The sequence below is a fragment of the Cyclopterus lumpus genome, chromosome 6, assembly GCF_009769545.1.
Source record: "Cyclopterus lumpus isolate fCycLum1 chromosome 6, fCycLum1.pri, whole genome shotgun sequence".
Lineage (NCBI taxonomy): Eukaryota > Metazoa > Chordata > Actinopteri > Perciformes > Cyclopteridae > Cyclopterus > Cyclopterus lumpus.
The window spans coordinates 13,108,964-13,134,611 of NC_046971.1; the positions used below are offsets into that span (position 1 = coordinate 13,108,964).

Here is a 25,648-nt window from a genome sequence, read left to right on the forward strand (position 1 = left end):
TAAGATCAAATATAACAATAGGCAGTAAACAGTAAATAAAACAGTAACAATCTACGGTAACTGAATAATATATACACAGGCAGAATAAATGTGGCTATTTCCACAGTGTATTGATATTAATATTGCACAGGTTGGAGTGAATGAAGTGATTGAAGTGTTTTACATGTCTTTAAGTGTTTTGTGGTCTACTGGGAGCTCAGTTGTGCAGCCTTCCAGCAGCAGGAAGGAAGGACCTGCGGTACCTCTCCTTCACACACCGTGGGTGAAGCAGCCGGTGGCTGAAGGAGCTGTACAGAGCAGCTAGAGTGCCCTGCATGGGGTGGGAGGTGTTGTTCAGGTATGATAGCTTAGCCATCATATACCCCCCGCCCCTCCCACACCTGATGTCAAAGCACCAGACCTGGGGGGACAGGGCCTTCGCCATTGCTAACCCCTCCCTCTGGAACTCTCTCCCCCGTCACAGCACTGGCTATTGTGCAGCTGTATGGAGTAAATATTGAGGTCATGTCCAAAGGGACAATAAGCAGGAAGAATCAAACACGTTTTGCAGGGATGTGCAGTGTTTCTTTCCTACTTTATAACTTTACTTTATTTAAGTATATTTCTAGAGTGCCTTTTAACACACTAAAAAAGTTGAAAAGGATGCATCAAGTCAGCTGATGAGTACTGTTAAGATCCTTTTTTTGTAAGTCATTGCACCTTTCATCATGACAGAGCCTGTACTTCATCCCTACATCTCATCAATATCTCCAATAAAATCTATTTTAGTGAAAATTCCAAATGCATGTGAAATTGACCCAAATCATCCAACGGTCAAATATCAGAATCCATTTATTATGCTACTGCCCAACAAAAACAACAGAAGTGTTGTTTGGGGAAACATATCAAATGATTCTTTCTACAAAGCCTCCTGTCGGCTTGGCTGGCTAATGTGTATCAAATAACCGTAGCGTGCTGGTTGGAGTTCATCCTGGAATCTCTTTGTACTAAGAAAGAAATCAGTGACCCAAACATAACAAAAGCAACCTTTATTTGAAACATGTTTAGGTTTTATTAACGATGCGGTATCTATCTGCCGTATTTCTACTTGTTACTGCATGAGAGTGAATTGTGTTACGGTCGATTTAGATATCAGGGTTGGCCTGTGTGAGCTCCTCGTTGTCGGCTGCTGACTGTGGGTGGTTGAGAACTACGAGCCCTTTCCCTGCAGAGTCCGAGGTGCACAGTGTCCAGTGGTTGTTGTCCTGCTCGGCTTTGTGCGAGTCCAGGAAGGTGTGAGCCGTCAGCTCATACTCTTTGTCATATGTGGTCCTGCAGAGACACAACTGTTAAATGCAGAACGACAGACGGCGTGCAAGCATTGTGGCATGACCTTTAACTGCCATTTTGAAGGTCCTCCTCTTTTGAGTGGCTGTGAAAAGCTGACTGCAACTTGACCAAAGTGAATCTACATGCTGTGTTTCAGTTACAATTTAACAGGACTGATTATTGTTATTAAGCTATATCAAATATTTAGTTTGGATGAAGAAAGCCGATTTGTCTGACTGGGTCAGAGTTGGGTTTTTCATGTCACTGTTAAAACAAAAGGCCTATCAGGCTGTTTGTTTAAACCTACAGGTGATTTGCACTAATATCGCAGTTTTCTTGCTCTGGTATCTCCTTTTGGAGCTCACATATTATTTAGATATTATATTCTGCCAATTCTTCAGCGGACCTCTAAATTGACATCAGACATCACATTGAAAGCCTTTTCAATAAAGCATTAAACACGATAACATATAGTTTTGGGTTACTTTTAGAATGAAAATGGAAAATACCAAAGGACATGATTTCCCAGAACAGCAAGAGCCTGGTTAGTCTTGCAGTGTATGATCAGAACGCTCACATTAGCCTGTAAAAAAACAATCACGATTGAATGGACATTCTCAATGCACAAAGGTAAAGGAAATCTACATTTCAGCTACAGATTTAACAGAACACAAAATGCCGATGTTGCAACAGGTGTAATAGTTAAACATATAATAGACTCATTAAATACTTACTGGAACAGGCTGATCTTCATATTCAAGCCTCTCCTGGGGGTCAAAGTGGACTATCTTCCACCATGACATAAAAGAACCGCTGTCATCCAAGTTTACTTCTTGTAGCCGGGATTTCTTGGCACACTTTAAATGAAGTCACAATCAAATGAGACTCACAATAGCAGATAATCCAGTGAAAAGGACAAACAAAACTGCTGCATTTGGCGTTTTATGCATGTGAGATTTCCGCCGCTCAGCTTTGTTAAACTTCTCATCACAGATGGTGTTTGTTCAGTGTAATGTATTCCGATGGTCTTCAATAAATAATTCACGTTAAAAATTGATCTACCTTTTGAAAACTTTGCAGGTCACTCATCAGGTAAAGCTGTGGAAAGAAAGAAAGAAAAATAACTCAAAGTTAGTCATTGTTTTTGTTTCTAGACAGACGGACAGACAGGACAAACAGACAGACAGACAGACAGACAGGATAGACAGACAGACAGGATAAACAGACAGACAGGACAAACAGACAGACAGACAGACAGACAGACAGGATAGACAGACAGACAGGATAGACAGACAGACAGGACAAACAGACAGACAGACAGACAGACAGGACAAACAGACAGACAGACCGACAGACAGACAGACAGGACAAACAGACAGACAGACCGACAGACAGACAGACTTGACAGATAGACAGACAGACACAGACAGACAGACAGGATAGACAGACATACAGACAGACAGACAGGATAGACAGGATAGACAGACAGACAGGACAAACAGACAGACAGACAGACAAAATATTGATGGGCACAATTTGTCATTACATTTGTTGTCCAAAAATCACTGTGTAACATAACCATGCCACCTTATTGTGAAACTGAATTTAAAGGACCACACTGCAGTAACAAAAAAAGAACACATATACAATAAACTAAATCACTAAAACATAGCCCAACAGAGATAACTTTGATCCATAATAACAGGTTTCATAATAATGGGTTATTTTCTTAAACTTTAAAAATCTCCCCTCAGGGCAACAGAGGATGTTACACAACTGTAATCACTGGCTGTGGATTACTCCTCATGAGATACAAACTCCATGTGTCAAATAACCGGGGTGCCTCTTTCATATAGCTGACAGTCTTTGTGTAAAGTACCTAATTACGTGTGTGTGTGTGTGAGTGTTAGTTTACTTACACCACCGGCAAAGCCACTTGTTGTTTTCAGAGCAAAAGGTTGCTCAAAATGCAGAGTCGACCCTTCAGGACTGCCATCAACACTGTCGTCACACAAGCAGCATTACAGGTTTACATCTGGGAGAGTTATTGCCGTGAGTGTTGAGGTGTTTGTTGATGCAGTTTTAAGTGTGTTTGTGCGTGTACCTGGTAATGATGAAGGCGGTGCGCACGCAGGCCTGAATACCTCTTCCTGCACTGACTCCACATGGGGCTTGAATGCCCGGTGAAGGAGCCCTCCCCAAACTGTTAATGTCAGCGTTGATGCTCACTGCACTGCACTCCCTCTGTTCTCCTCCCATGTTTACCAGCATCACAACATTCCCAAAGTGCAATCTTCCATCATTTGTCACTGTGAGATTCACCTACACACATGAAAAAAAACACCCTTATTATTATCAGTGCCATGCCCTTCATCGTTGTGATATTATTGTTATTCAATTTTATTTTTACCGGTCTCAAAATGTTCTGTTTGAGGAAGTCTACTTTCTGGGCAACAAGCTCCCCCCTCTCTTTTTTTTCCAGATAGTCTTTCTTTGCATCCTGAAAAACATCAACATATATAATTACAGACGGCATATCATGTATCCCACCAAGAATAATAACACACTGGACCCCTACTACACTTCATTAAAGGACCCCCATTGCTCTGTTCCCCGAGCAGCTTTGGGACTCTGATCACTGTCTGGTTCATCTTCTACTAACTCAAATCTGCTCAGCCTCTGGAAAAGACTGTGAAGAGAAGGACCAACAAGGCAAAGCTGGAGTTACAGGCCTGGATGAATTAATTTACACTGCGACATCTTACATTGTTTTTTGTGAGGAAATGCATGTGCCGAGGCCTACAGTAGTGGAGACAGACGACTGTATAGCCAGGCCAGAAACACACTGACAAAGGAGATCAGTGTAGCAAAGAGGAGCTACTCCGAAAGGTTTTAAAAAAAGAACGACCCTTCATCAGTGTGGTAAAACCTGAAAGGACATCACCAACTACAAAAGACGATCCTTCCACACTCAAGAGTCCCATCAACTGGCCCATGTGCTGAATGTGTTATTCTGCAGCTCTACACCTGCTCTGACTACGACATCAAACAATTACCTGGACCCCTCTCACCCCTCCCCACTGCACCTGGATTCAGGATATTTGAAGAGGGTGTGTTAGCTCTTTCAAAGACAGAAGATAAAGAAAGCACAAGGCCCAGATGACTTGTCTCCCTCCTGTCTAAAGGTTTATGGTGACCAGCAGGCCCCCATCTTCCCACAGATCTACAAGAGATCACTGGAGCCGGGTGAAGTATACCCTCCTGCTTTCTACAGTTTTTTAACGCATCAAATTGTGTAATATGTACATTTCATCTGTCACTGTCAGTATATATAGTATACATACTGTATAGTCAGCTTTAAATGTACTGTACATAATCATACAGTATATATATATATATATATATATATATATATTTACATATATACATTACTACATGTGTACATACCTGTCCTGTCGGTCTGTCCTTGTAGTTGTTAAGATAAGATAAGATAAGATAAGATAATCCTTTATTAGTCCCGCAGTGGGGAATTATGCAGGAATACAGCAGTAAAGTGTTATCTTTATTTCTGGGGAAGTACAGTGAGAGAGAGATGAAAACAAAAAGTAAAATTCCTTGAATGTGCATGCAGACTTGGCCAATAAAGTTGATTTTGATAATTGTTTCTAATATTTCCAACGAAGAGTTGCAACAAGCAAATACAGAATATGTATAATACTGTCAGACAGTTATGAATAATAACATAAAAAGGGGGTAACTGGATCTTAAAGGGATATTAACAATATCAGTCACGTTTCAGGCATCTTTCTTGTTCTAAGCTCCTTAAATTGGCAGTATGATAAACGCAGTGTTCTTCCATCTTGTTCTTTGTATACCCCCCCCCCTATATTATGTGTTTTGTAGAATGTCACTATAAGAACCAAGTTAACTGGCAAAACGCCTGTGTCCTTCCGCAGTGTTGACGGTGATTCACTCGGTTTGCATCAATGCACAACCCGCATACACAAACAAACACACACTCAACAACACACCTGGCTGCGTGGTGAGATGTTGTGTAACGAAATGTCGGCCTTGTCCGCTAAAAATGACTTTACTTTGAACAAACCTCTTCTAGGCGCAGGTCCTCGTTCCAGTTTCCGATCCTCACTTTGGTGCGATAAGTTGAAATATGAGCTATGTTGGCCATAATGCTGACAACTATTTGTAAACTAATAATATAACACGTTAACCTACTGTTGGTGTTTGACGTTGTGAATGTCGCATTAGCGTAGTGTGTATTGTGGTTTCGATGGTAACTGATGACCGGTCAGTTCTCGTTTATTGTCGCGAGAGGGCGTGCTGGTACAGCAACTGATATCCAGAGCCTGTGAGATCTCTTGATATCTCTGCTCATTCTGTGTCCCATGAGAGCAGGACAAGCTCATGAGAAAAAACTGAAATATGTAGTTTTAAAACATAAATACACAAACATTGTCCCAAAACATTTCCTGTTGTGCTTTGGCTTTGCCTTGATGTGCCCTGCCAAACCAGCACATTCCCACATGTGGGATTGTAATCGGTCATTGTTGTGGCAATCATGCTATCATGTTGTTCTTGAGATATAACTTGTATCACTTCACCACGAGCATATGCAGACATGGCCATGTGAACTCACCACACCCACATAATACATGTTATCTTATCATTGGTATTTCATGTCTGACTTGCTGTAGTGTCATCCTCATCCCTTACCGATAGCACTTTGTTGTTTAGCACTTTAGTAGCATTTAAACGGCACGTACGGATAGTACTCTGTAGTTTAATGTTATTGAAAAAATTGTACTTGCTTGATTCTTGTTGTTCTGAGTTTGGACTCATGGTTTAATGCACTTATTGTAAGTCGCTTTGGATAAAAGCGTCAGCTAAATGACATGTAATGTAATGTAATCTCACCCTCTTCCTGGATACAGAAGCAAATACCAAGGCTGGGACCTTGGCCTGGTTAACTCGGCGGACGGCGGAGGACACCTGCGAAGGGGGGTGATAGATAATGGGCATATATACTCTGTTAAACCTTCTCTTGGTTAGACCTCTGAACCATCTGTGGGGAAAGAGCTCTGTCCATTCAGTTGAATTATTCTAAAAGTCTGTTCAATAATTACTTAAAGACATTTAAGAACTTCATCATCACAGTTATTTCTTACAAGGTGGTTAAAAATATAAATTTGGCGACGAGGATGGGATTGGGCAAGTAATGTGTCTTCTGTTGGAAGACAGGAGTGCACTACTAGATAGCTGAGGCCTCCCGGAAGGGGAGAGGCCGTCCTCAGACGGGGTTCGAGATTGCCGCTATGATCCTGGGATTGGAAAAAGAATCCCACTTGGTGACAAATTATTTTGTCATGGAACAGAGACTTCGAAATAACTTGTAAGCTTGCACATACGGGTGCTGGACAGATGTGTCCATGGGGAAGTCGTAGTTTGCTGTAGTCTCATCATATGACACTAAGTTGGCATCACAACTTGTGGCTCTTACAGAAGCCTGTAAGCACGCTGCAGACAAAACAGTTCACATTTATAAAGACTCTCGCTACGCTGTTGGTGTAGTGCATGACTTTAGCCCTGTTCTCAACAACGTCTCATGGCTGACTTGCCAGAAGCCATTCTGCTCCCTAAAACTGTCTGTGTTATGCAATGTGATGCTCACACTAACGCTTCTGATCCCATTTCAACAGGGAATGCTGCGGCTAAACAAGCAGCGGTTTCAGGTGACTCATTTCCAACTCACATCACTTATGCTAGGTGTGCCTACAGAAATATCCCTCATTTATGATGTTAACATATTGCAGACATTGGCAAGATGGTGGACACAGACAGAGTGTGTGTGACAAAGCACATTAAAGTAAAATATAGTGTGGAACTAAACCTAAACTAAAAAATCTCCAGTTTACCTTCAAAGGGATTGAATATTCCGTCCTTGTTTACAAAATACATCCATTAACATATGCACATGCCCATGTACACACACACACACACACACACACACACACACACACACACACACACACACACACACACACACACACACACCTTTAGTATGCCTACTGTGAGACTTACAGGGACATGCCTGTGAGAAGCCAGTCTGTTACTTATAGTTCATGTACTGCACTTCATAATCCACATCAGATAACAGCACTAAATAGATTATATATGTTCACTCTCTCAGCTAATGTGGAGCCATTCTTCAAAACATAAAAAGTAAAAGAAAAAAAAAGGGCATATTTACTCATGAGCTAATGCTTCCCTTCTGCACAATGCACCTCATGTGTGTGTGAGGCTCCAAGCTCCAGGGAGCATGTTGATTGTTTGAGCCTGCGTGTGGTCGCTCACCTGGATAGAAGCAATGGGCTGCTTCCCTCCGACCCTGTCTGCTCTGGCTATCACACCGTTGAAGTTGCAACAAGTCCTTCAAGGTAAAGTAAGCTTGTCATCGCTGGACTGCCCGAAGTTGCTCTTGTAGCATATTTGAGGTTTGCTGTTGTAAATGTGAAGCTGCAGCAGTATTTTAAATGTTGGATAGATACCCTCACCTGCAAGAATCCCCGCACCCCCACACAAAGGGCCCCTTCAGTGGTGGGACAGGGGAGGAGGAGCCAGTGCAGGTTATGGAGAGAGGAGAAATGGGAACTTTCTAAGAGAGAGCGAGGGAAACACCACTCTGTATAAATAGCTGGCTAGGACAAACATATCAATGGAAAACAAGTAACCGTGGTTACATGTAACTATTTTCCCTGCTCTGGTTCTATGGGGAGATATTTGTGATTAATTACCATTGTTCATTTTTTTTTTCCAATATTTTTGAAGAACACTGAAAATTAAACATGGCTACAAAAGTAAAGCAACACATCACTGAGCATACATATCAAAATACAGCACACTGTATAATTGCTCAATCATTCACTACACACCAGAGGGGGGCAACAGAGACAACACAATAGACTGTCATCAGCTCCCATTTAGGTTTTACTCTGATGTTATGAATGGTGTGTTGCTGTTAGTCTCATATTAACAACTTTATTCAGCTTGCCATCTCTAAAAAATGTGTTTTGTTAATTAGTCTCTCTGAATATGGATAAATTCTTCTGCAAACATATAATAGTGCCAATGTTGCCTTTGCTGTCAGTAATCAAAGTTAATAAGTCCATAATGCAACATTAAAATCCATGACGTTGAGATTTCAGAGAGAAAAGCAGATATAAAAAAGATGTCCTTTTTTAATTATAATTTCACATTTTTATATATCAAAACATCTAAGAATAAACAGTAGAGCTACAAGCGTAAGTGTTGATACTAGCTGTATATGTGTCCTTTTTTCTCTGGTCTACAAGGCAGCACTGCTGCATGTGTGTGGATGATAAACAGAGGAGCAGTGGCTATTGAGCTGTGAAAACAAACCATCAAAAACATTTTGAAATAATAATACAAAATATGGAAATAGAAGAGGTTGAAGTTCAATTGGTATTGTTTCTCGAGCATGGTAGGGAGAGTTTCAGAGCAGTCTTTCTCTGAATTGTCAAGTAGTCTCCTTACCACAGAGTGGTATAAACATCTCCATGAACATTAAGAGGATCAAAAGGATGTTCAGTGGATCTGGATGGCCTCTCCTCAGACCCCAGGTATTATTTATGCAAATACGGAGGACAGACGGAGGTCTCCAGGCACAGACGGGAGAAGCTAATCTGGATACTCCTCCCCCTCCCTCTTTCACAGTGTGTCCCTTTCCCTTGTCTTCCAGCTCTCATACTGGCGTGTTGCGTTTCAGTTCACTGGGGAAAGGGGGGATGCAGCTTTGTAAAGCTGGTGGAATGGCTAGGCTTGGTGGAGCGCTCCTCAGGACCAGGGACTCTGTGTCGGGGAGGCAGGGTGGAGCACCGGGCTTCGCCCCTGGAGCGTGGCTGTTGAGGCGGAGGGCCTTTCAGTGCGAATAGTTCACTGGGGGTTGTGGGCTGTTGGGCTGATGGGGACTCTGTGGGATGCGGAGATGATGGTAACACAGGTGTGTGTGGAGGAGGGAACGGATTGGATGAGGCTGACAATGTAGAGCCCAGAGGAACCAGGGGAATAAGTGTGGCCGCCTGCTGGAACCTCGTGAGGCTGGTGGAGTGGCTTGGCCGTGGCAGGCTGTAGCAAGCCTCAGCCCCTTTGTGGCGGGAAGGCAGGGTGGAACAGCGGGCCTTTCCCCTTGAGCCTTGCTCTCTGGGAGGAGGAGCAATTAGTGAGAAGAGCCTAGTGTCACTACCGGATGTCATTTCTGCCCCGGAGGCCTTCAGACTCTGAGATGAGCCTCTTGTAGATGATGGATGTGACAGAGGCTCCTGGTCTTTCTGGCATTCCTGTTGGGACTCTGAGCGGGGGAACTCTGTATCTCTGGTTGGGCTCGATGAGAGTTCTTCATCTACGTGAGTATAAAAGAAAGAAGAAGAACAAATTAATCTCTAGACACAAACAAGACCAAAAAAAGTAGACAACAGAGACAGACATCAGGTGTGAGGTGTCCTCTCACCTAACAGGCCCAGGTCGCTCATAAGTTTGTCCAGGTCGACAGTAAAATCCTCCATCTCAACTGCTTTATCGTCAACTTCCTTTTCTTCTTCTTTTCTTTGATCTACTTCCTCTTTTTCTTCTCCTCCCTCTTGCTCATCATCTCCCTTTCCATCGTCTTTATTTCCTTCTCCATCTCTTTCCTTCTCTCCCCCTTCTACCTCTCCACCATCATCTTCTTCTCCCTCTCCTCCTCGCTTTTCCAGGGCATTTTCTTCAACTTCTTCAAATGACTTCCCGACCTCTGGATCACTGTCAGTGCTCCTCCTCGGTTCGTCCAGATTGATCTCAACCCTTTCTACCTCTACTTGTTGCTCCTCTATTTCTTCTAGAGGTTCCACCACCACAATGTCTATGTTGGCGCTAAAGCAGGGGATGGAGCGTTTTGGGGAGTGAGATTTGGCACGTGCTTCTTGGTCTTGGTCTTGATTCAGCAGAAACTCCATCAGCATCATGTTCTCTTTCTTCAGCTGTTCACGCAGAGATCGCGGTACGTCTGGTATCATCCAGGCCACCAACATGCTGAGGAACATGGCGAGGTTCTGAAGGGGAAAATAAATGTTTCCCTGAGAGATCCATGTTCTCAGATAGACATTAACATACACACAATTGTAAATAGTATATCCTTACATTACATTTGATTTTTATCCGCTTTTATCCAAAGCGACTTACAATAAGTGCATTCAACCATGAGAGTACACACTTAGAACAACAAGAATCAAGAAAGTACAATTTCCTCAATAAAGCCATACTACATAGTGCTATAGGTATGTGCCATTTAAGCTCTACTAAAGTGCTCCATACCTGGAAGAATATGACGAAGGCCAATTTTGCAGCCAGGACCGACCAGTACTGTTTAGAGAAGGTGTAGGCATCTGGGTCCCAAGGTGGGTCTCTGTAGTCCTTATACCTGAAAGACAAACAGTGTATTTGCAAGGAAGAATCGAGACTAACATGAATGAACACGTTAACACAACAAGAAAATAATCTCATTATTCTTACAGAGATTTGCCTCAGTAAAAACCTGCATAAACGCCACATTTTACAGTTTCAGAAAACTCCAGTTATGTTTAAGATTTAGAAAGTAAGAGTTAAGCCGATGGGCTCAAGGATTCAAAGGAAAATCCAGGTGTGTCAGGGTTAAATGAGTCACTCTGACCTGCACATAGAGACTCCGGTGATGAGGGCGGTGGTGGGCGCACTGCCCAGTGGGAAGTTGCTGACATTAAAGTAAGACAGTGAGTGCTCTGTGTATCCATTCATGGTGCCATTTACACTGTACATGTACTGGTAAACCATGCGTGGAACAAACTCTGACGTGAAGGAGATGACAAACGCCTGAGAAGACAAACAAGGAGTGGAAATGACAACAGTGTATTATGAAACATTATTGTGTACCAGTTACTGCTGGCACATTGACTATTCGTCAGCTATATTCCACTTTATAGGCTAAAATAGGCTTTACTCATATCAATATTTTGACATCAATAGTTTTACCTCCAACAAATATATTCATTTGAATAATATGTTTAGCAAATTATCTCCAAATTACTGATTTACTATTACATTACTCTCTCGAACCAAACACACAGTCTTACACAACAGGAAACAGCTCACAGCCTCAGCCAGATGACATTGTACCCAGAATCATTGAGGCTGACTCAGACATAGACTTAAAGGTACTCTGTGACATATTTAACCATTAGTAGCGATATAGAATAATGTTTGTACCAGCCGTGACCCACAACACTGGTATTTGTTTCATCTTGTAAGTCTGTGTGTTTGTCATCTTGGTGAAATGTGGTCCTGGAGAAATTGACTGTTAATGTTGAATTGACAGTAACTGTCACAGTAAGCTGTTCCAGTGAGCCAGCATGCACCATAACGGGACCTCTCCTAAGTGGATTAAAGCCATCATTAATGTTATTAAATACACCTGTGCCATTCCTCTAGTCCAGACAAGTCCAACCTTTCTGCTGTGTTAAAGGTATATTTGCCCCTCTCCCTCACGGCACTGGCGCAATCCCATCGCAAGATGGTCTCAAGTAATGAAAATGAGTCCCCGTTTTGTGATGTGATACACATTCCTGCCACTGATTTGTGTTACTACTCCAGTGATACAACAAAGGAAAAGGAGAAGAACACTGCCAGCTAGAAAACATGAATGTAAATTCATTCAAGCAAATTGTTCCTTCCTTGAAAACTTCTATGGACACTCTCTGCCAGAGGTCAAAGGTTATGGGCACAGTAGACATACTTACTCAATCACACACACACTTACATTGGTAATGACAGAAAACTTGCTGATTCCACAGAGAATGTTGTACCAAATCCCTGGACAATGCATGTGCATGAAAAGAGTCGGAGAGGGAAAGGGAAGTGTGTGTGTGTGTATTTGTGTAAAAGTGACAGACAGACATGGAGACAAAGAGACAAAAACGGAGGGGCAGAGTGGAGGAAAGGAAAAGAAAGTGATTAAAAGTCCCAGGAGAGCTTGATTTACATTCACACAGAGACTGGCAGAGTGGATGCACTCTCACATGTCATCTGTACCTATGTCTTTACACCTCACAGCATCAGGCCGTCGGATCTCAGTCACAAATTTTGCAGCATCGAGGCGAATCTCAATGACGTTGTTGAGCAGAGCGAACGCTGGCGCCAGCGGGAAGGAGGCCACGAACAGAGACACGAAGCCATACTGGATTACTGTAATTATATATAGACACACACATAGTTAAATAATGATATTATGTGATTGCATGTTGAAATGAATCATTGGTAGACCTGGCTGTTTGTTTTCTTACGGAAAAGGGTCATGTGATAGGGGTGTGACAAATCAGGGAAGGACACGTCTGCTAAGACCCAATTAAGTATCAAACGTGGCCGTCTCCGTCATCATTTCTAAACTTATCCGTTTACGCCCGTCCAGGGTTGCAAATTTCCGGGAATATTCAAAGTTGGAAACTTTCCACGGGAATAAATGGGAATATACGGGAATTAACGGGAATTAACGGAAATTAAACAGGAAATGTTGGGGTAATATAACTGTATGTACCTTGTCATAAACAGACATGCATGCAAACATTTATAATAGAACTTAAAAAAATTATTCTTTCATCGAACAACAAAAACATGAACCTTGAATAAAAAAGGTGTATTCCCTATGATCACCACCCATTTCCCTGAAAAAAACAACAAAACGTTTTATGTTTACGTTTATGTTTCTGGCAGACAATGTTCCCAACCATCTGCATTCAGGGTCCAGCTGAGCTAGGCGTGCATAGTCTTGTTCTCAACTACATTTAAGTTCCCTGTTATATGCTTTTGCAAAAAAACGTCTTTTTTTTTATTAAATTCCCCAAATTCCCGAGCCAAAATTCCCGTGGAAACTTTCCGGAAATTTACCGGAAACTTTCCGCCCCTTTGCAACCCTACGCCCGTCCAAACGTATGCGTCCTCGGCAGCGTTTCTAAACTCATCAGTTTTCGGTGCTCCAAAACTCTGCCGCAGTGTGGACGCTCAGTGTAAATATAGCGAAAGAAAGGCGTTTTAAAATAGAAACGCAGTAGTGTAGACATGGCCTAAAAAAGACTCACTCATCTCCATGTACTCCGGGGTCACCCCTTCATAGGGTTCAAGAGCAAAATCTTTGTCAGATTGTTGCTTTGGTCTCTTCTCTTCTGTATCATTCTGCTCTTTCTCTGCTGCTCTTTTATTTCCCTTTTCTTCCTGTATTGTTCTGTACATCTTTTTCAGCTTACTGCAAACCAAAAAAAAAAAGAAACAGAGGATGGAGTCAGAGCAAAGACTCAGAGTAAAGACTCTATATGGTATATAGATATATACATACGGTATGAGAACCTCGAACACATTGTTTTGGATGAGCTGCTTTCCGAGCATGATCATGCTGAGCTGGATGCACAACTCGATGAGGCAGCCTGGTGGAGCGCACTGTGGAGAAAAAACACACATGTATTCAAGTCATGGGTGCACATTTTCTGCACATATACATAAACGACTAATGTGTGTAACTGAGCACACCTCCTCCATGCGGTAGTCTCCAAAGACGTAAACATAATCGCCTGGCCGCCCACCAAACCTGAATGAAGAGAGGACCAAGTCACATCATAAAAAGGTAAAGAAAGACTTGAGGGAAGTGAGACTTTAAAAGAGACACACACCTGCCCTTGAAGAAGGCCACATAGAAAATAGGTGCAAAGGCGTTCATTGACTTGAGGAAGAAAGATTTAAAGATCAGCTTCTCTTCAAACTCTTCCTTTGTCTTTGGAAGTTCTATCGGAATAGAGACACAACAAACGTAAACACATCATGCTCATAATAGTATGTTACAATCAACGTGAGTGACCTTCAACCAAACTTGTGCTTCCTAAACCAGTAACATGGCCTTTCATGCTCCATAGCTCTACCAACATGTTGCCACATTCTGTCTCCAGTGGAGCACAAGTTGTATAACAATGCGAGTTATCATGAACTACTATACCCAGTTCAGTCAGCCACACAGCGATCGCTCCATAGACTTCCTCCAGCACCAGAACGACCAGCATGTTCAGGATGATGCCTGTAGTGGTGACGGTCATCCTCACGCTGGCCTTGGCTTCAGGATCGGGGTTCATGGACCAAACGCTTAACATGCAGATGCGATAAACTGCCACCCCAAACACAGCTGAGAAGGTTACGAAGATCTGGGCACACAAGATAAAAAAAGGTTAGATGACTGGTGACGAAGAATATTTGTTTACATAACTTTACAATTATGTTGGTAAAGTCACAGATATAATGTCAACAGAAGGAAAAAAAATGCATGTTTCTCTAAAATAAGTGGTATGTTCATAAAAAATGACAGAATTTAGAGTGATGCGAAAATGTGGAAAGAGTTTAAATGCAGTACCAGGAGGAGTAAGGTGGACACATTGATGAGATAACCTGACAGGTGATCCTCAATGTCCAAGGACTCTGGTTCTCGCTGTCGAGAAAAAAATGCATATTACTTGGGCACACACACACACACACAATGCAGTATGTTATGTGCAGTAATGCTGAGCACGTGTTCTGCACACATGTTATATTTTCTGTCTGGCAGTTGCATGTTTACCATCTGAAAGGACAGAAATCCCCTCCCCTTCCTCCTCTCCCTCCTCCCTTTTTTCGCTTCCATCAGTAATCTGGGCTAATCTCAGGAAGGTAAGCAGCTTTGGACTCAACCACCTACTGCAGGTGAAGGGGTTTCATTGTTGTGCACCAATATAAACTCATACAGACAGAGTCTGCAATAAGTCTTCTATATCTAAAACACAAATATTACACAGGCTGTAATATTTGATGTATAGATTAAGTTGTTTACCTTCACTGTGTGTTATATAAGTGAAGAAGTGAGCTCTGTGATATCATTCGCTATGAAACAAGTTTAAATCACTTCAGAGTAACAGCCCTCTCCAACGAGCAACTCTGTCTTAATGTCCTATCACAGATGCAGCGATACCTGTGAGGCCAGCATCTGGTCTGTTTCTCTACCCACTCCATCCTCCGCTTGAGTCAACTGCAACACAGTGAGAAACAATTGTCAGTTAAAACCTGTTAATTTAAACCATTTCCAACTCGTACAATTGTATCTGAAACACACAAAAACACACACTCAGACATAATACCTTCTTCTTAGACTGGGCTTTCATCTTAGCTTTCTTCTCCTGTAGGACTTCTTCATATTCAGGCCTCAGCTCCTCCTGTAGCACACATGTGTACAAGTTTAATCACATGCACATGTTAAAACAAAGGATCACATCCAGAATGAAAGAAATCCTTAATATCGGAACTTTAGTATGGTGGATCCATGCAGTCACCAGTTAAAGCTACACATTGTACTGTCCCAAATCAATCTAAAGCTACAAACTCACTCAACACAGCTATATTTAGACATTATTCCTGGGTTTTTATTCTGGATTTTTATTCATATATTGATTTTGACTGATTTTGATTATATATTTTTTCCAAACACACAAATGCGTTGTTGGTTAAGGTTTCTTCATTAGAAGACACTATTCACCGCCGTCAAGAGTAAACAGGGTCTCCTCATCGACAGCTCAGAATATGCTTCTCAAATACAAGAGAAAAGCTTGGACACCAAATAATCAATTTGCAGGGTTGATTTGTGCTATCTGATTTTCAACTGCTTATAAATAGATAAGATATTTTTATAAAATAAAATATAATACAGATTGTGTTTACTTCAAGACACTTCCTCACCTGGACTCGCTCCTTCAAGCAGCAGACATAGAGAGAGAGAGAGAGAGAGAGAGAGAGAGAGAGAGTTTACGTTGTGACCCTGCTGTGTCATCAGCAAGTGCACTGCTTTAAGAACAGACCAATCCTATTACTGCCCCATTACAGGGAAAGGGTTAATGCATTGGTGGCCATGTGTATATGTGTATGTGTGTATTAGGGGGCGGGCACTGTTCTGACACAAATGATAATCTGCAAGGCAAACCACAACTGTCGTCATGATTGAACCGAGCCAAGAGGTTAACACTCTCACTCTGACTGACTTGGCACAAACAGAAAGATTCCTACTTATAATGACAAAGCAAGTGAAGGCTAGACCGACCTAAGTCAGTATTCTTGAATCTATTTAGGTACCTCCTCATCCTCCAAGCTCGTCAGGTCCCACATATGTTTCAGACACATCTGTCGTCTTTTCCAGTGCTCAAGGAAACAGGCAGCTACAAGACGATACACAGAAAGGATATTAACATATTCAGAAAATCATTAAAAAAACACACAAAACAATGCAGAAACACACTCCTCTAGAATTCATAGATACATGAACCACTTTGAAGTTGACCTGAAGTACATTAACATGCAGGGTAGCTGCATAATGTTGATTTCTACCTATAAACACAGCGATTAGAACCAGTGATTCTCATAGTTTCCAATCATACTCTCAGTGTCACTCCTCCTGTCAGTGTCTAGGAGCTTGTCTACTCAAATAAGCCTCCCGTAACATGATCAGGAGTGTATTAGGATGTTTAGTTACCCCACAGAGACATGAAGATGGCGAAGAGGACAGTGGCTCCATTGTCAAAGAGGTATGACGCTCTTGCCAGAGAGCACACCGTACTCAGATGCCAGTAGTCACACACTCCATCGCACAGTGGACACATGGTGATGTTCAGGTTGTCATCACATGCCTCTTGGCTGAACAACACAGAGAAAATAATATAAACACATGCATATTGACAACATAATGTACTTTTGATAAACATACACATGTATGAAGAGCTTTTTATCTGCTTACCTTGGCACATTGGCATCCACAGTGAATATGCCGTACAGGAAGACAATGATTCCCAGGACAGAGGGAGGGATGAGGAGCTGAGTGTAAACACCCAGCCAGGCAAAATACAACCCAATCTGCTCTCCAAAGTACTTCCTGTTAAGATAAAGCCATTGCATCAACTAGCTGTCTGGGTTTGCAGGTTTACAGATTTATATGTTGCCCCTCTAACGAGGGCCTACTGTCTAATTCTGGTCTACAGAGCCAATTATCACATTGAAGTTGACAGTATTCATTGAAATGAACAAGTACAAAAGACAAAGAATAAACACATCATTTAAAAAAACCTAATCTCTGCAGTGGTCATAACATGATTGACCTAAAATCAGGACAATCTTAAATGCTCCACTCAATCATCAATATATTAGTTCAGCAACACTTCTTTAGTGTCTGTAATGCAGTCTGAAGCTCTAACCTTTATTCACATGTTTGCTTAGTACCTGATCAGGTGCACAGGCTGGTATTTATGCATGACTCCATAGTTAGCCCATTCATCATGAAGGAGCTGAAGAAAATCGGAGCACATGACATGAGAGAAAAACAGTTAATGACCGTTAATAATAAAATATTCTACACATTCTGTCAATGTAATGTTGTTGTTTTTGGCTGATATCAATTTTCAACAGATCTACAATTACATTTAATTAGATCTGATGTGTAAGTCTCCCTTTGCATCGACAGATTATACTTCTCAAGAAGCATTCATATTAAAACTGTTAACCAGTTCAAACTACAGTGTCAAATTCAGATTTGTCCGGTTTCTAAATTGTAGAAAATCAAACATGTCTGATGTATTTGTGTGGGTGGTCTGACGAGTCTGAAGCTCAACAGTGATGTCACCGATTTTAATCCAAAACCACGACATACTAAAGAGATAATGTGTGCTGACTGATGATGGCCCTATTTTGCAAGATTAGAACAAGCTCACCATAAGTTGTCATGGTTAAATCAGGACAAACATCTGTCGGTTCCTGCCTTAAGAAGAGTGACTGGCATCATCTCCAATGACTCCTCTACTACTAGGAGCAGGGTAGTTTGAAAACACTTTGTCAAAGACCCATTAGAGGCCACTCATCTCACCTGTCTGTCATTTCGCTGATCTTTCCGTCCTCTCCTTGTGAACGACCCCTAAAGAAAAAATATATAGAACAGAATGCCATGTTTTATGCAGCTCAGGATTGGGAACAGTATTTTTCTATTAAGATTGTTCAGATTATCCATGTTTCCCCTATTTTTATAAACGTCCATCCTGCAGATAAATTTACTAACCTATCCTGCATGACACAACAAAGTCCTCTATGTACATTAGATGTAGCACACACTAATATATGTTCACATTGGCCAATGGAGGTGCTTATTTTGTTATACTCACATCATGCAGAGGGAAGGCAGAGTCGTAGACACCCCGAGCCAATAATGAGTTGATGCCTTATGACACAAAGAGGAAAGGCCACACAGTGTCATGGACACGTTCAGTTTTGTGACTGAAAGCATACGGAAACAGGCAGCATGAAATCTGACTGACATAATAACACGACAGCAAGTTAGATCTCACCAGTGGTTTGGCAGGTTTGTCTGCAGGTAGTACGTGAAATAATCTCAGCGACCTAAACACAAACAAAGCAAAAAGTCAAAATACATACACACATACAAAGCATATTCCTCTTAATATATAATGAAGATATTTGTTTTTGGACTCACTATTCTGCTGCGTGTTGCATTATCAAATAAAGTTTCTGTTGACTTGATGTCGTACCTGCAAGAAATTACAATAACCGTTCAATATTAACAATAGACGTGTTCGCCAAATGTATGGATCATCACTGTAAGCTCTTTGACATTTGCCCATGAAACTTTATTTTGTTTGTTGAATCAAATAGTTTGGTCAACGTAAGAAAGGTACAACTTCTACAGTAAAAATTAAATTTATGTGCAAGCTCCACCATGTTATGATGAAAGCACACCGCCTGCAGGTGATTTATATATCAGGGTGTTATGTAAATAACTGCCCATGACTGAACTCAAAGGCGTGTGTGTCCCCAGCCAAGGGCAACTCCTACAGGGGGGTAGTTTTAAGATACCATTCCACTACATGCGTGCATGTAGGCATGTGTGCATGTATGCAAGCCTGCATGTGAGCTTGTATGCTTGTGTGCATGTGAGCATGTGTTCATATCTGCATGTGAGCATGTCTGCATATGTGCATGTGTGCTTGTGAACATGTGTGCATGTGTGCACGTCTGCTTGTGAGCACATGTGCATGTGTGCGCATGTGAGCATGCATGCTTGTGTGCATGTGAGCATGTGCGCATGTGAGCATGTGTTCATATGTGCATGTCTGCACATGCGCATGTGTGCTTGTGTGCTTGTGAACATGTGTGCACATGTGCTTCTGTGCACGTGTGCACGTCTGCATGTGTGCATGTGTGCACGTGTTCATGTGTTCATGTGTTCATGTGTGCATGTGTGCTTGTGTGCTTGTGTGCATGTGTGCACGTGTGCATGTGTTCATGTGTTCATGTGTGCTTGTGTGCTTGTGTGCTTGTGTGCATGTAAGCATGTGTGCTTGTGTGCTTGTGTGCATGTAAGCATGTGTGCTTGTGTGCTTGTGAACATGTGTGCATGTGAGCATGTGAGCACGTGTGCTTGTGTGCATGTGTGCATGTGAGCAAGTGTGCATGACAGTCCAGGTACTCACAGGTGGAGCTTGTCTCTGATAAAAGGGTGTTTGAGGGTTTTGAAGTGGACGCGTGTCTGTGAATCTCTGTGAATGTCAAAGTCAGGGATGTCTGGTTGAAACGGTGTGTTGACTTTGCCCATTATGGAATCCCACATTCCAGCAATGCCCATCCGTTTCTGCAATTCGCACTTCTGCTCAATGGAAACATGCATGGATTAATTACTCAGTCACACTATGTTGTATTTACTACACTACACATATCTGTTACTATTCATGTAATGTCACAACGTTCTGACATACAACTCATTAGTCTTTATATGGGATTTTGATATGCACCCAAATTAATCTTTTGAAAATATACAAAATACATTGTATATTATAGAATATTAAAAACCAGGGTGTGTAAATGGCTGCTGACCTTTTTCACAGCAACTTTGATCTTCTGAAGCTCGGCTTCTCGGCTCAGTATTGGCCACGGGATATGCAGCCGAATAAACCCCAGGCCATTTGCCCTCTGCAAATAAACACACACATTAACACACAGATAAAACTTATATTTTAACATTAACAACTGTACAGATTTGGATTACAGGCCTATATGGACATAGTCATTGTGTATCTGTCTTCCTCAATTCCCTTTTTCTTTGCATGTAATTCCTCCCGCTACTTGTTTTGAGGCAGCCATAAGAGCTTTTCCTAAACCTGTAATTATGCTACTTTATGTTCTAATTAGGATGGTTGCTTGGTATGGAATCCCATTATTTCAAGCTCAGCATCATTGAAATTGCTGTAATTACCTTAATGCACAGGTTAAAACAACTCCTGCTACACCTCGAATGTCTAATGTCTAATATGGTGGTAGTATTCAAATCTAAATCTGTGTCAAACTACTTTCTGATCAGACATTTTCAAATTGATAATGTTAAAGTTAAGGATAAATACTTATATTATTATGGAATCTAATTATTTCAAGTTTGGTTGCAAAGTGAGACAATACAAAATAAACGTCACCATTTTGAGGAATACTTGTCAACTCAATGTTTTAGCCCACACAAACAACACAACTGAGCGTATACATATCAGCAACACAAACTATTTGAATGTTTCCTTCACTGTTCTTTTCCCAAAATCTTAGCCTAATCATATTTTACCACACGCAGACACACATAGTGATACAGTACAGTGACTGCCCCCCTTTTACCCATTCAATTAAAATGTAACCTACCAATCTCCCCTAATGTGCATTCATGTGTCAGCACACACAAACCTCAGAGTAGTGGATCACTCTCTATCAAAACCCTATAATCTGGCCCATAACTGTCTATAGGAGTGTACAGCAGACGAAAGAGTAATCATGGTGAAAGCATAAACACCTCTTTATCACGCTGTAGCTGTAGCCCAGCATCCAGTAAACCCGCTTCAAACTCCTCCCTCATTACAGCCTTTTCCTCCTCAGACAGCTTTGACTCCTCCACATCTCCTACTGGTGCACCTGCCTCCCCAGACTCTGCTTCCGTTTCCCATCGGCTCGATATCGGAAATGGTATAGTCCCATTGGATACAAGGGAAAGGCGTGCCTTGGACGCCCGCCTTTTTTTGTATTTGTAGCAAAGGGCATAGTCCACTTTTCTCTTGCCATCGGCAAAAAAAAGCCCAGGGCCGAGGTCGATGCCAGACTCCTACACAAACGGGCAAAAGCACACACACAGGTAATTAATGAGGTCAGCAATGACGGTTACAAGAAGATAATTTAGGGAGTAATATAATGTAAGAGCATGACAATTAGATAATGCTCCATGTGTCGGCTCAGGGAGGGGAAACCTGAGCCGACATATTGCAGCAGGATGTTAAAGCTTCAGGATGTGAGGAGAACGTACCGGAAGAGGGGGCTCGTCATTGTCAGGGGGCGTGATAGGGCCTCCATTGGCAGCATCCAGCCCAAGCTCCGACAGCGATCGGGCCAATGACACAAGCTTCACTGAGTTAAAAGACGGCGACTCACTCATTTCTGTGGTGACAGGCATACGCTCTTTTCCGTTTCATCACTGTTGGTATATGAAAAGAAAAAGAAAGATTTCAGTATTCAGACATTGGGATGACCTTCCAACTCAGGCTGCAAATTAAGAAAAAGGTTTAATTTACAGATGAAACATTTTTTTCTAGTAACATCATAATATTTGAGCACATTGGTCCCTAGTGTTTTTTTTACTCTTTAAAATTAAGTGAAGTCTTTGTGCGACAATCGTCACTGATTGTGTGTCTACCATTTGTAGTTTAAAAATGCTAAACGTAAAATCATCCAACAATTCTCAATGAATAAAGTAAACAGAACAAACTCTGGCAAAATAAACAAAATTACTGAATTTCTGGTTAAAATAGAAGCCCATTAATGCCACTTGGGGAACAAAGTGTTCAATTCATTCCTGTTTTTTTCACATTACTAAGCCTTTTATCTTTTCACATGACTTATTTGCTTATAATTTGTTTTCTAGGAGCAAAATGTGCTTCCATTTGTTTGAGCCACTATTTTAGCCAATATGATGCAATTTTATTTGAACGAACAGGATTTCTTCCATTTTGAATGGTCGATAATGGGATGTGGCAGTTATCCATCACTAGGAATGTAAAGCCAGCTAAAAAACAATACACCTATATCAATTTTACGTTAATTTTACTTTAAAATAAGAGTTTGAAATATCACACACAGTAGTAGTTGTTGTTTTAGAGTGACAGAGTGAGCCAAGGTTAAGCTGTCTCATCTCTTTTTCACCCAATTGAAGATGTAGGCTCAGATTAAGCTCACAGTTCAATCCAAGCGGCACAGTTTACAATCTGTTGGGGTAATTTGGTCACTGGGCTCATTCTCTGGAGATCAAGCAGGATGTATTAAGAGGAAACCGAGAAGATAAACTCACACTAACAGAAGCACATGGAGATCCCCAACCTTCAATACAAAGACTTAAAATATTGCGTGTTTTAAGTGAAAATAACACAGATATTATTCCTAAAAGGTGGAATTCATTTTCTCAACAAACATGTTTCTCAGTGCTTGCAAGACACTTATTTGATGTGGGAGAGCATTGTGGCATTTTTTTATTAAACTTCAGTCATTCAAAGCCTTAATTCCACGTCAAATGTGCTTACTTAAAAATGAGACACATCTTTCATTTGTGTGATCATCTCCTGTTTGTCACAAGATGAATCTATCAGTGACACGGACATTGTTAGTATTGCTTCGGATTTCACACCTCTTACATGTGATTGTTAATGCTTTTTGAAATTCAATTATTTGACATATAAAAAAATGAAATGAAATGAAATGTACTACCCCCGCCATTTTCTAATTAACATATATGTACACAGTGGTGTCATTCTTATCATACATGTTGTCACTTAAGTGATCAGGTAGTAAGAAGTGAAAGCTACAGTATTTGACTTAAATCTTATTTTATGTCAATAACCCAGAGTAAAAGGTGCGATACAGATTCCATTATTACGTGTTATAAAGGGTATTGGAAAGAAAAAAGAGGATTGCATGCAACAATGGTCCCACAACAATTTCAAACTACATGTTCTAGCCGCCGGAGACACCGGGGAAAGCCATGACACATGCAGATATACCAACAGTCAACCACATAATGGGCTTCAACCGTTAATTCCCTTACATATGCCCACACATACATACAAAATAATCCCAGTTTACCATGTGTTGGCAAACACAGAGCCCAGATGGAAATGGAGAATATGTCTCTTAGAGTTCAACCAGTCAATAGGATGTTATGTAAATTATGGGTCCACTAGGATCAGTGCTATTTAGATCAGTGGTTCCCCAACTCTTTGGCTTGTAACCTTTATAAAACAAACTGATGGCATATGCTGTTAGCCTCATGCTCCATGTGGTACATTAGTCACTTAGTTTATTATTCATGATACCTTTTCCCTGATGGCTGAGTATATTCTAGCAGCTTCCAAGAATGTTCATATTGCTCATGCTAATCAATTTACATGCACATTTTGTAGGAACGTGAATTACGCATCTCTTGAATAAGTGACAGACGACCACGTCCTGCAGATTGTATTTCTTATTCTTATTTTTCACTCTCCTTATAACACTACAACTACAATTTTTTAGACCATTTTGGAAACTCACACATGGATATTTTATGTACTCTATTTTAGCTGTAGTTTGCATGAAAAGAGTCAGATATGATAGTTTGTCATTTAATTCTGCCAAAATAGCTCATGTTTACCATAAGGTCCAATATACCTCATTGTGTTTTAATATATTTTTCTGGTTTTCATGTTAGATTTCTTACCAGATAATGTTTGTGTTTATTTTAAGGCCCACATGTTATTATTTTTTTAATATCCTTCCAGGAACCCGCAAATGCATCCAAGTTTCTGTCTGTGCGCGCGGCTTAAAGGCCTAAAGCCCTCTGACAGCTCAACAGCGGAGGCAAGAGTGTCAGCTGCACACTCTCAGTAACGGGGCAGAGGTCTAATACTGCCTCTCCTGGAAAACAACAGATTACACATTGCTAATTATAAAAGCTGCTTGTTTATATTGCCTTAATAGAAAACATACAACTCAAACAAAGACTTTAGTTTGAAATGATGTCGTTTTGTATGTTATGTGATTAATCAAATCCAAATCCAAATCAACTGCAGCAAACTTTCACTTTACACCTGTCTGTAAGTCTCATTCTTATATAACATCCACAACATCAAACTAATTCATTTCCATTATGACTCATTCATTGTCGAGCAGTTGTCAGGAGCTGTTTATTCAACAAATATGCGTTTATTCAAACGCTCATGGACGCAACAGTTGTCTGCACCCAGATGGAGATGAACAAAACCGCCTCGGCAGCCTGGCGCGCGCCCGTGCAGCCGCGGGGGAGATGAAGTGTAAAGGCAGTAGTTCAGGGGAAGCTTTGTTCATGGAGGAGGCCTACTGTACACACAAGCACTCAATATAATGAACGCAAAAGTGCAAAAAGACGCTGTCAAAGCCGACAGGAGTGAGAATGTAAGAGTGATGAACGTCAACTGCGCACTTTTATATATCACACTTGACATGAAAGAAAAGTGGAAAAAGTGAACTCACCAGTGCTCGTGGAGGATCAGGGCTTCTCAATGGAGATAGATAATAAGACGCGTGGAAATCACAGCCTGGCGAGGTGCTGAGATGGTGGACAATCCGCGCGCGCTCCCGGTATCGATGGCTTAACACGCGCGCGCACAGCGCGGCTAATTCCCTGACCGTTTCATACTGTAGGGATAGAAGCGGTGCTGCATATTACCGATGAACAGGTGTGTGTGTGTGTGTGTGTGTGTGTGTGTGTGTGTGTGTGTGTGTGTGTGTGTGTGTGTAAGCCAGAGAGGAAAGAAAGCTTATAGTGACCAGACTTGAAAGTGAACCTCGCTTACCATCTACAGGTCTCAGAAAACCCAAAACAATATATCAATACAAAAATAAACTTATTATCTTTACGAGCTGTAACATTCATTATTACATTTGTATATGTTCCCAAAGCATTCAATAATCATTGAAAATGGAGAAAAACAAGCCTTTGCTTTTGTGCAACTGCAAACACAATGTTGCTCAGTGTTTTTCAGAGGTGGAAGAAATGTGTTATCACTTATAAACTATGGTACTCAAACTTCTAAATGACAAACATGAATCTCTACAAACGCATAGATTTAATTACTAACACTAATATTAAAAGAAA

At 41.3% G+C, this 25,648-nt stretch overlaps 2 protein-coding genes across 2 annotated transcripts; both read right to left on the reverse strand.

The window, feature by feature from the left end:
• Positions 1-1,014: 1,014 nt before the first annotated feature.
• cfap161 (cilia and flagella associated protein 161) lies at positions 1,015-5,595 on the reverse strand. Its single transcript, XM_034535525.1, has 8 exons — positions 5,414-5,595; positions 3,719-3,808; positions 3,413-3,630; positions 3,228-3,309; positions 2,371-2,406; positions 2,043-2,165; positions 1,818-1,891; positions 1,015-1,311 (listed from the first exon to the last, which is right to left on the reverse strand). The coding sequence occupies exons 1-8, from the start codon at positions 5,492-5,494 to the stop codon at positions 1,125-1,127; spliced, it is 891 nt and encodes a 296-aa protein (XP_034391416.1). The 5' UTR covers positions 5,495-5,595; the 3' UTR covers positions 1,015-1,124.
• A 3,065-nt stretch (positions 5,596-8,660) lies between these two features.
• Positions 8,661-25,045, reverse strand: LOC117732276 (anoctamin-2). The gene is made up of 28 exons (XM_034535120.1): positions 25,024-25,045; positions 21,794-21,961; positions 21,290-21,595; positions 20,335-20,430; positions 19,935-20,107; positions 18,938-18,992; positions 18,792-18,843; positions 18,609-18,664; positions 18,317-18,364; positions 17,677-17,741; positions 17,198-17,332; positions 16,937-17,097; positions 16,540-16,622; positions 16,150-16,161; positions 15,555-15,629; positions 15,389-15,445; positions 14,798-14,872; positions 14,390-14,591; positions 14,070-14,181; positions 13,930-13,987; positions 13,739-13,839; positions 13,485-13,648; positions 12,442-12,594; positions 12,170-12,222; positions 11,048-11,226; positions 10,693-10,798; positions 9,851-10,430; positions 8,661-9,742 (listed from the first exon to the last, which is right to left on the reverse strand). Exons 2-28 carry the CDS (start codon positions 21,938-21,940, stop codon positions 9,111-9,113), a joined length of 3,936 nt encoding a protein of 1,311 aa, XP_034391011.1. The 5' UTR covers positions 21,941-21,961; positions 25,024-25,045; the 3' UTR covers positions 8,661-9,110.
• Between the last annotated feature and the right edge of the window lie 603 nt (positions 25,046-25,648).